Source organism: Haliotis asinina, chromosome 14, assembly GCF_037392515.1.
Source record: "Haliotis asinina isolate JCU_RB_2024 chromosome 14, JCU_Hal_asi_v2, whole genome shotgun sequence".
In the NCBI taxonomy this organism is placed as follows: domain Eukaryota; kingdom Metazoa; phylum Mollusca; class Gastropoda; order Lepetellida; family Haliotidae; genus Haliotis; species Haliotis asinina.
Genome location: NC_090293.1, coordinates 16,007,672 through 16,019,854, shown reverse-complemented (window position 1 = coordinate 16,019,854; position 12,183 = coordinate 16,007,672). Strand labels below are relative to the sequence as shown.

Here is a 12,183-nt window from a genome sequence, read left to right as displayed (position 1 = left end):
GTGTCAGTTATATCTATACCAACGGATAGGAAATTGAATATAACATTTTTGATTAAATGTAATTTTTCATACTTACCTGGTACAAAGCCAACATTGCCCACTTGAGTGGCGCTTGCGCAATTTCTCTCATAACACAGTCTACACAAAGTAGAGACGCGAGCTCAACATACGGGCGGTAGATAACCCAGGTCACGTGATGACCTCTACACGTCATTCCCTTACCCAGCTAGGCAGGCAATAAAACCCTCAGGAGGGGAGACTGGTCGGGAACTCACGACTGTTGGCTTTGTACCAGGTAAGTATAAAAACTTTCATTTAATAAAAAATGTTATATTTAATCTCCCATCCGTTGGTATAAATATACCTGCCACTACCTCATGGGTTTGAGAAATAGACACTGCTAATTGTGTTCGTTAAAAAACATTCAATTTATCCGCTTTTATCGTGCACCAATAAAAGCACTCTGCTACGATTTTTTTAAACAATTTGTCATCTTTACGCAAGGTGTGAGCGAAGAAAATACAGCTTGATATCTGAAAGACATAAGTGTGTATGAAATGGATTTATGTGCTAATACATAACGTCATACCACAAAATCCAAAATGACCCGCAATAAATGTCAACAATCGATTTTCTTCTATGTCAAACGTTGACAGTCATGCACGTATAAAGATAAGGGTGTATAACGCCGCCATGCTTTACATTAGGTCAGTGTAACTCAGATCACATGGAGGGACTTTGCTGTGGATACGGACAGTATATTTTCGTTATGTTTTGTTCACAGTGAACCAAACCATTCCAATACAAATTTCCCAGTGTGAGAAGACACCTTTGGTAGTTTCACAATTTGTAAGAACACATGCCAATGTACTGAGAGAGTGAGTGAGTGAGTTTATTTATACGCCGAGCTCAGCAATATTCCAGCCATATGGCAGCTGTCTGTAAATAATCGAGTCTGGACCAGACAATCCAGTGATCAACAACATGAGCATCGATCTGCGGAATTGGGAACCGATGACATGTGTCAACCAAGTCAGCGAGCCTGACCACCCGATCCCGTTAGTCGCCTCTTACGACAAGCATAGTCGTCTTTCATGACAAGCATGCCAATGTACTACATGAAAAAGCAGGTAATAGCGACTTGGATGGCCCTGTCCGATACATAATTCATAATTCTTAGATTCCCACATTCGCCTGTTTGTGTAGATGTATTTTGATTAATTTTGCATCATTATTATCGGAGTAACAACCACATTTTCAAATGTAATGAAATAACTGAAAATAATGCGACACTGTAGTTGAAGTCACGGCATGTTTTGTGCATTTTGTGACGTCGGAAAAAGACGACACTGAGACGTTTGCTGATTAGTATATATCTAACCTAATTTACACGCACCTGTCTGACATCAATTTAGCGTAAATGGAAATTTCACACACACCTGAATATTCATTGAATATTCATTTAGGATATAAACTTTTCTTCTTATGATTATTTAATAATTTCACTTCATAAGTATGCAATGAAAGGTACAAAGAGATCGTTTTTTTAGCATGGAACTATTAGAATAAGGGCGTAAGGTTTGTCCAATTAAGACAGGACCTGTTTTACATATTTTAGAACAAGTTTCGTATAAATACTGTTTGAGTTAGATATTCTGCCATCAAATATGTTTTAATCGAATTTGAAGTGACTTTATTATCTAAAACAATGATTATGAATCATAAAACGTTTTTGACAAACTCACACCTGGTCAATCAATTTTCATGACTGATTTGTCTGTAAATACGACACAAACCAACACAATGAACAAGACAGTTCCTTTAAATATGTGTGCCTATATATTTAATAAAATGTACAAATAATTTTGATTAATATTATCTTTTTTACTTATAAGGTTGAATTAAATCGCTGCTTATTAACCTGTTCATATGAGACTACATTATTTATCTCAACGTATAGAATTGTGTACATCACAGTTACTAAAGCACGTGTTGCAGTAATGGCTACGTGTGATCTTCCAACACTTGTGTAGAGGCTCAAAATGTGGTATAGTACACTTACTGAGTCAATTTCCCATGTAAATATTATTCAAACAATCAAAAGCTTTCAAAGAATAAAAACGCATACCTTACATCGACATATGATATGATGTTGAACATAGATATATGTAGATACTGAAATCAGTTTCATGAAACAGTACCGGAACGATACGCAAAATATACATCACAATACTGAAAGTGAAATCGGAATGATATGGCCATTGTAATTACTCTTGTTTAACCGACCTTCACCTCAAAGAAATTGCCTAATATGTGCAACAATGTTGACATGTGACATCACTACCTATATTGCCGATGTGACGTTAAATAATAGTATTATCTCACTCACACTCACTAATTCCTATAGACTGGATGGCCATAGTTCGCTAAGAGAACACCTGCTGTAGGTGTTATGGTGATATCCTCGGTTCTTCATCCAAAGCTCCATGGTCTCTAATGTGGTGATCAACCTTCAGTTGTTGGCGATCTGTAGCCTGCTTTTATACTGAATTGTCCATATACTGAAATTAGTTTTAACTTCCTACGCTAATTTTAATGTTAATTTTGATATTCCAGTTGTTTTATTACGCTTTGTGGACAGGATTTTATAATACACATATATTCCATTTCAGTGTTAAATGTTCTCGTCACGATATGACTGAAATATTGCCGATGCGACGTTAAATATTAACTCACTCACTCACTCCTAAAAAGGATTATAATTTTAAGTTATTTGCTAGTTTTTAACTTCTAGTTGTGATAGACTAGTTGCTTTACTGGCCTTTGGAGATTGTATAAAATAGAATTCAAAAGTATTTACTATTTTAGTCTCGATATGGCTTAAATATTGCCAAAGTGACTTTAAATTTTAACTCACTCACTCACTCATGCAGAGCTGTATTGTATCCGGATAAATGATCCATTCAATGCGAGTGTCTTGAATTAACATGGTTAGCTTTCATTAGTGTAAAATAGCATTCCTTGTTTAATTATCACACACACATGCACATGCACAAACACATATATGTGCACACACACACACACACATATGAACAGATATACTTACATACAGACATACACATTTAGGCACGCACAGACAGACGCATGCATATCGCATGCATATATTAGCAAAAGACACCTGCTATTACCTAATCTGTCACTGTGAAGCTTCCAAAAAATACACTAATCACCATTGACAGACAAAAAGAACTTTGTTTTAGTTTGTAATATTGAAAATTATCAATATCATATCAGATGTCTCTGATCTAACCTACTGACCCTGAATACCACGTGTTAACCCAATATATACAATATACCCAATATATACAATATACCCGATATATACAATATACCCGATATATACAATATACCTTGTCTTGTATGTCGAAATGATTTACTAAACACAGTTGTGCTTTGCAGGAAAATATAATCAAATTAGCTGTATCACATTTCAAAGGAAGATTAATGTGTTTGTGTTAACCTTTTCAGCAAATCGGACCACTCGATCCCGTTATTCAAATTCAGCAAGAGTGGCTGAAGATCCGTACCAGGCTGAGACAAACATACTGAGTTGGAAAATTAGAGGTATGTCAGTGTTTAAAATTTCCGCCTCTCCGACCGTCCGGGACGGTCTATTTTCATCTCGGACAATCCGGTGGTGTGGTACATATTTTACCCCTAAGTTGCCTAACTGGCTAAGAGTATACTTTTCATGGTATCAGCAGACAGGTTCAGATGGAATCAAAATATTTTTTTTTGAAGAGTGCTGTTGTGTTTTACCTGCATTTAGCTACAGATGATGATGAGGTTCTTGCTGCTGAAACAATTGCACTGCCGACTCTGACAATGACTCTGATTTGTCCGATCTTGATTGTGACTGTGAGGCAGAAAATAAAACAGATTTATAAACAAGGTCATGTATCTTACATGCCGTAAAGACAATGTTCGGAAACGTGATTATTTTCGTTTTTCATTGTTGAAAACTGGACAGGCAAATTTGTATCCAGACTGGTAATACTTTCAAGTTACCAGTCCGACTGTCCGGCTTGAAATTTTGGGAGTTTTAAACACTGGCTATGTAACGCAATTATGGTAGCTGTAAATTTGATTTAAAATTTTAAATGAAAACTTTAGAGCTATTATAATTTCGATATATGACTCCAACAAAATCTCCACTGAAACCTATTGAGGCCTATTTCTGGTCCACAATTCTCATCAAACGTTTTCAATATTTTCCCCAAGGGACACTTGGCAGGGAAATACTAAAGTACTATTTTGACCTAAGAACAATGGAGCTACAGCCTGTGAAATGAGGAACTATCTTCCTCCGGCACTGCTTCGAAGGTACCTCTATTGTCTTCCAGAGGTCCGCTCTCGTGTGACAAACGCGTGTCTTTGTCCTAGCCCTCAAATACACTTGTACCTCAGACATCGGGCACATTTCACCCAGCCATGATTATCGGATCTATTATTGACTGACAGACCCGTGGCTAATTCAAATAGAAATGACTTCACAACACATTTTGTCATGACATACCTTGCTGATTTACTAAACTCCTTAAACCTTGAGTGAGTGAGTGAGTGAGTGAGTGAGTTTCCGGTACGCAACCACAATTTGTTTGATCATATCTTTCTGGTGCGGAGTCAGGCACCTAATCGCCAGCACACTTCCATTGGAAGTCGCGGTGGCTGCGCGGGCTAGGCGGCTGACCTTGTGTGCTGGCGATTAGGTTCCTGACTCTAAGGGTGCGGGTTCGAATCCAGGACGGGACTCAACCCCAAAAAGTACTAGAATTTGTACTTTACTAAGAAAGTGAAATCCCAAATATGACATATGTTGCATTTGAACATTTCAATAATAACATTTATCATTTGCTTAAAACTTCTGTTGCTACTTGTTCCCAGAAAACCTTACTGAACTCTTTATTTTCATCTTTATTTGATGAGTATTGTAAAAGATGGAAATTAACCCTGAGTGTTTCTGAAACAACGAGTGTACTTTTTTGGAGGAGGTTTGATAATAAAAAAGTGATGTGTTCAAGTTACAACAAAATCTTGAATTGGTCTATGAATATGTGTATCTTGCTATCTTATTTACTCGGACTGTTAGATTCTGTAAAGCTGAAAAGAGAATTGCCGAGCACGTCTCTCGAGTAATGTATATGTATTTTTTGGTAATTTTTTTTGAAGAAATTTGAGTTTTTTAGTATTTTTTTAAAATTATGTTTGTTAGATATTCTCATTGACTGTCAAGTTAAACACATCGATAATCTAGTACAGCCGATCTTCATATACGGCTTAAGACTAGGGCTTCAAGAAGAGTACTATCTTAGAAAGGGCTTCTTTAAACTTTTGTAAATGCATTTTAAGAGTTAAAGGTCACATGCAACCCAAAAAAAACCCCAATCATAATTACAACACAGTTATCACTTCTTCGTGACATATGATATACATTGCTGCTTGTAAAAAACAAATAAACGAAATTATAAGCTTACAGTCGGGATTCAAAGGTGCAATATTTTATACTTGGGCTTACATCCTTCGAAACGAAGCCCTCGGGAGACCGACCCCAGTCATAGCGGGTGGCTGTGCACCCAAGTGTAACGACGGCTTCCGATTGGCTGGTTCTTTTGCTGCTCCGCTGAGGCCTCATTGTGTGTAGAGAAAGATGATCTGTTTGATGGGCATTTTAGAAGTATGGCGGGTCACAAGAAAGTAAGATTCTTTATGGATAACATCTTCTTTTATTGTACTTGATGCATCGTTTCAGTATGGATTCATATACCGTTGTCATAAAAGTCATACACAATACATGAACTTGTTATCCATAAGGAATTTATACATTTATGATGACGCGCAAGATATTTCTTTAACAATTACGATTTCTTACAACCAGGACACTTCTCTGATCTTAAAACATGAGGTTTATGTTGGTTGATTTCTTATTACATACAACACATTCGAATCTCCGTATGTTCTTGTTGATGCGAATCGTGAAGGTCCCGGGGTAGAACAGGCCTTCAGCAACCCATGCTTGCCATAAAAGGCGACTGTGCTTGTCATAAGAGGCGACTTTACAGGATCGGGTGGTCAGGCTCTCTGACTTGGTTGATACGTCATCAGTTCCCAATTGCGCAGATCGATGCTCACGCTGTTGATCGTTGGATTGTCTGGCCCAGACTCGATTATTTACAGATCGCCGCCATATAGCTAGGATATTGCTGAGTGCAGCTTAAAGCAAAACTCACTCACTCAACCTCACTTGTTTCAGTGTGACCTTGGCCTTAACGAAGCCAAAATATAGGGTTATTGATGAAGAGCTAAAGTTGTTGAAAAGAATGTGCATACATGTATATCGCTACAGTAAATGCCAAATAGCGGTGACAAGTATATTTATCTTACCTCACACATGAATGTCGCTTTCTGACTGGCTAAGCGCTATTCTATTATTTTCAACGTACCCCGCTTACAGGCGATGTATTATTTTCAATGTACACTGCTGGGAATTCCGAACTTTTCTGGTGCTTCATGGCAGTACTTCTTTGCCTCGAAAAACTTTGAATCACACTTCAAGCACGGAAATTACCGATGTTTTGCGATTGAAAATCGATGGAAGAGAGGTAACTCTAATTTTGTTTACATTGTGTCGTCTACAAAATGGCGATTCGCCTCGCATTCAACAGAAGTGCTTCAAACAGTTCAAAAATAAAACTCAGGTTTTCCGTAAGATAAATACGTTGTTCACTAGGCCCCCAGGGTCCATGGGCTTATGTAACGTCGAGGTTTGTGTATGATCACCGAGTCGCAGCGCTCCGGGAACATAAACAAACCTCGAGGGTACATGAGCCCATGGACCCCTCGTGACCAGTGAACAACTTAAAACGTACAAATGATGACACCAGTTGTTCGCAAGAAATGGTCAAAACACTTACATGTAGAACCAACAGCAACTTACACAATTTGCACTGAAAACTTCTGATGTGAACTATATTTGTTTGTTATTACAGAATTATGGGGACGTCCAAGTGGTACAGCATCGTTACAGTCTCAACACTCATGTTCTGGACTGTAATGGAATACTTGGCGTCAAACTATTATACTCAAATGGAGACGAATGACTTCATTGCACCAGCAAAGAAACAAAATTTAGGCCTTAGCGAGTCTAGTGACAGTTATCGATGCCCGGATGTAAATACAGGCATGATGAAAGGAAGATGGAGGCCTCGAACTCTGACTGCACAGGAGAAAGTAACCATTGACACATTTCTGAAGTCCGTCAGATATCGCGTACCAAAGCCAATGCAGAGACGCGACGGAAAATGTGGTAACGTGGCCTATAAAAACGTCTACTACGTTCGTGCACTGTGTAACCCAGAAGGTACGACGCCATGTTGCTATGGCAATAGGTGTACAAACAAGAGCCCGGATAACTGTAAATGTCCGAACTGTTACGACCTTCGGAACGAGATTCATGCAGAGTATTCAACTTGGGAGCCTCAAGATTCCCGATGTCAGGTGAAGACCTTCACCGCTCAGCAGACGTGTGATCTTCTACAGGATCATACAATAGCTGTTATAGGGAATTCATTTATGCGCCACCTGTACACAGCGCTCGTGTTAATGCTGAACAACTTTGATAGTAGGGGTGTCTTCAGAGCTGGTAAACCAAGTGGTATGTATATTCGTCCCTTACAGATTGTAAATGTTTCACTAAACGCCAACCTTTAAGAAACCTGGGATGAAGTTTCAATAAGCTGGCAGAAATACCAATAAAGATTTGGTAGGTGTCATGACTGATGAACGATAGGCGAATGATCCATGATGATGTTTTCATCAACCTTTATTCGATTGAGTGCGATGGATTCGTTGCAATCGGCACAGCAGGCACGTGGGGTCATGATATATTGTACAGCATAGCATTTCTAGTCGGGGTTTTAGATTTAGATTTAGATTTTTTGTAAATTTTTTATCGTCGCAAAGACATGAGGGGGTTTGAGTTCCAAGTCTCTTCTTGTTGTTATTCGCCTTATTATGGTGTGGTACCCTACAAAATGCCCCAGCCAATTTGGTCAAAAGCTCCGGTAGTTTTAGGTAAATAGTCAAAATGACCAAATTCATTTAAAATGACTACAGATATGCATTAAATTCATAGGTTTTATTAACTTCTATGTTAGATTCTTCATGTAAAAGCTATTAGGGAACAATATTTCTGTCAAACGTTCCATTAGTTATAAACTCATAAGAGAAAAGTAATATTTCTGTATGGTTCAATAGTTTATTTATTTCAATACTGAAAGGCCTCAGGCCTATAGTATAAAACACACATCATACTACTCATGATATAAAGTAGTGTAATATCATGGAGTCATATCATACCATATAATGCTGTATCACGTCATATTAGATCATATGATATCAGATGGTACCATGTCATGTCATGTCGTATCATATATGTTCTCACATCGGAAATAGTATCATACCATATCATAATACATCATATCATCGTCTCACGTCATATCCTATATATCATATGTCAGAGATCAGCTTGTACATCATATATAATGGCATATCAAATCATATACATGACATTTTAGCAAATGTAATATAGTATCATGCTAAATCACTCACTTCTCGATATCACACATATCTTTATATCATTTGTAGGGCGCACTCCATATACATATCACTTATAGAAGAATTGTCTGGATAGCATAGCTTTGTGAATAAAAATTGCAATATTTTGGATTACCTTTTCATTTGAACACGTCAACAGTGAAGAGAATTTGGCAATCGATGGATGTACAAAATAGTATTCTTTCATATATTTTCTGCGTAGTGTATCAAATGCTGGACAGACAAGAAGGAAATGATATTCGTCTTCTATTGCATTGTTAGTGCAACATTTACATAGTCTATCTTCTCTTTTTATATTCATAAATCTCCCCTTTTCAATCAATAAATCATGGGATGAGCAACGAAAACGTGATAATGCTGTTCTGAATTTCTTAACATTTACACATGATAGATAACCTTCAGTATAAATGTGGGTTTTTAGTGTTGAGTAATACTTACACTTTGTTGATAATGAAACAATTCCCAACCACTTTTGTTGATATATGTCTTTTAATCTTTGTGTGAATGTATTTAAAAAATATTTTGTATGGAGAACACTCTAATACCAATTACTAGCATGTTATTAATGCTTTTGCAGAGAAGTACAAGAATTAACTAAAATGTTTGTATAATCACACCAATACACACGTGTGGTGGAATACTGAACAATGTGGATCTTGTTAATCTTGTCAAAAAGTGGGGATAGGAACTGGCTGTTTCAAATGTTCACTAATGGACATTCAATGCTGTGTTAGAGCAGTGTGTGTAAGAAGAGAGGTCTGTCACTTCTACCAAATGACACCAACTGAAGAAAATGTGGTTGGTGGTAAGTAAAGGCCAAGCGGCAAGCTCGTGCGATAAATGTGAAGGACACAGACTCTGGGGAACAAACGTGTCCAAAAATAAGAGGATAGGTTCCCTTTACATGCAGTGTCTACAAAGAGACATCGAGGTAACGCAGTCCCATTGACCATTCATTTCACGAAAGCATGATGACAGAGATCGTCGGTACTGTTACGTCTGATGTAAGTCAATCTGCAATGGACAGTTTCACTGACGAGGATACCTTTCACAGAGGATACAAGAAAAACCTCTCGGACATACTTGAAGAGGACATTCACGAAAGGTACACCTTATGATGATAAACAGTAGTAATTTGTAACATCACTTACCCGTGGTACATCAGTAATTAAAACACAGCTGCAATAGTTTAGCAACAAACCAGTAAATATTGCTTTGTATATAAAGATCAGTGGAGGAAGGCCGCTTCTCTCCTGACAGAAGGGCAAGAGGTTGACAGCTTAGCATATATCTGTGTTGTAAAGGTTTGTATGTTTATCAGTTTAGTTATCTTGTTTATGTAAATATATGTTAATGGCACGTTGTATATTAGCCAGTGGCATTCTTGAATTACAATGACATTATTTTGTGTTTTTTTCCATTATCAGAGACAGAACATCAAGCAGACCAACTGTGGATGCAGAAGATTTACCCTTCAACCTATCTTGCTCCTGACAAACAACAAGAAGAAATAAAATCACATTTAATTTGAATATCTTTAAATAGTATTTCTTTCAGCTCTTTAAAGATATGCTTAATTTATAGGTATTGAATAAATATTAAGTGTGAGTGAATCATGTTGAGCAATCCAAAATATATATGACAGCATTTCTTTAAAACATTCCCCTTAAGCTTTGAGGTTTGAACCGGCGCCTGAATGCAACAGAAGGGGAACAACAACTGGGACTTATGACAGCTCTTCACCGAGAGTGCATCCTGGCTCCCAATCCAGATCTTTCTGCTGGATCGAAGATCAAGCACAACCCAGAAGGAGATCTTTGCTCTCTGGGCAGAGTACAAGGAGGAGCATATTTCATTTCAGCAGCTTCTGTCAAAAGTGAGCCACGTTCATGGACCATAACACCATACAGAAGAAAGTTTAAAAGTTAAAACTGAAAGAACTGTTATCCTAGTAATAACTTCTATATGAGGATTATATAATCCCAGTGAACAAAAATTATGTATATACGGCCAATAAACATATTAAACAAATTTGATAATAACTTGTTATAATGTGTGGTGTCTGTACAGGAATCTTCCTCTTGTTCAGAAATATTATTCCCTAATTCCCTTCATATGAATATAATATAGAAGTTGGCAAAAACTGTGCATATTTAATCATTTTACTACACCTGCGTCAATTTGGCCCCAAATCCGGGGCATTTTGACCACTTTTGCTGGAGCATTTGGTATCTGGGGCGATTTCGGGGGTACCCTTATGATAGGACAAAATCATGAAACAAAACGTACCGTGTCTTGTTCTTGGATGCCAATCCTGACCTGTCAGGATGTGCTCAGTGAGTCATATTGTTCTGTTTCTGTTTCAGACATCTCTTGTGACGGAATGTACGCATTCTCCACCAAAGCATGTAGACCAAAGCTTATCAGAGCAGCAACCCTCTGTAATGGTACGTTGAATGTGGATGTATCTGAGCTACCTCGTGCCTCAGAGGCGAAAAGGTTCCATGAGAGGTTTCGTTCACTTCTTCATCGAAAGAACACAGTGATTCTAGTGGGCATTGGAATCCACGATCATTTTAACTTTGACTTGGTGTATAATGAATATATATATCCCGTTGTAGATGTGATCAGAAAGAAAAAAGCTTCATGGCCAAAGTTGATCTGGTTTGCCACTCACAAATTTGGTATCATGAAATCCCCAAAGATGCCAAAACAATTAAACAGTCACGTTGTAGCCTTTAATAAACGCATGTCTGAGGCGTTAGGGAAATATCATATACCTATATTTGACACATATAATCTTACTTCCGGTGTGATGAGCATGGATGGGGCTCATTTTGGAATTGGTGTAAATTCCATGAAAGTCCAGATGCTTCTGAACTATTTGGTGGAATTGAAATCAAAACTACATTGGTGAAACAAAACTGAAATTGCCATAAGGTTACATATTTGCACAGTAATCTGTGAGTTATAGTGATTTTCTGAGTTTTGAGGATTGTCCGTGTACAGGAATTCGATACACATTTGTACTTCGTAAGTATTAATACGTAAAATCATACATATCAGTATATAGAAAGAAATAGAGGATACTAAACGACCTTCCGTGTAATACCATATTTATTAAACGAGTTAATGATTTGGTATGAAACGAGCGAAAGCGAGTTTTATAAAACTCTTTATCGAGTTCAATAAAAATGGTATATCACGGAAGCGAGTTTAGTATTCTGTTTATTACACGGCAATATAATCTGACAGAAACTGTGGCGAAATTGTATACAGTGTGAGGTCTGTCGGCTTTCTGCGAATCAAGCATCGTCTAGTAAAATTCCGACAGCTACATTAGCATTGTGACGTGACAACTTTGAACCATTTTCAAGTCATACGCTAAGCTGTATTACACTAACGTAATATTGCCGTAAAAATATTACACTGCAGTATCTTCAACGGCCCAGTAATAATTATAGATATTGAGCTGGGCTAAGATGCAATTCCCACGGTAAGAGAATTGAT

The 12,183-nt window shown here is 37.5% G+C and overlaps 1 protein-coding gene across 1 annotated transcript; it reads left to right on the top strand.

The window, feature by feature from the left end:
* Nucleotides 1-205: 205 nt before the first annotated feature.
* LOC137261765 (uncharacterized) lies at nt 206-11,600 on the top strand. Its single transcript, XM_067799548.1, has 4 exons — nt 206-295; nt 3,529-3,624; nt 7,047-7,711; nt 11,040-11,600. The coding sequence occupies exons 3-4, from the start codon at nt 7,051-7,053 to the stop codon at nt 11,588-11,590; spliced, it is 1,212 nt and encodes a 403-aa protein (XP_067655649.1). The 5' UTR covers nt 206-295; nt 3,529-3,624; nt 7,047-7,050; the 3' UTR covers nt 11,591-11,600.
* Nucleotides 11,601-12,183: the final 583 nt, after the last annotated feature.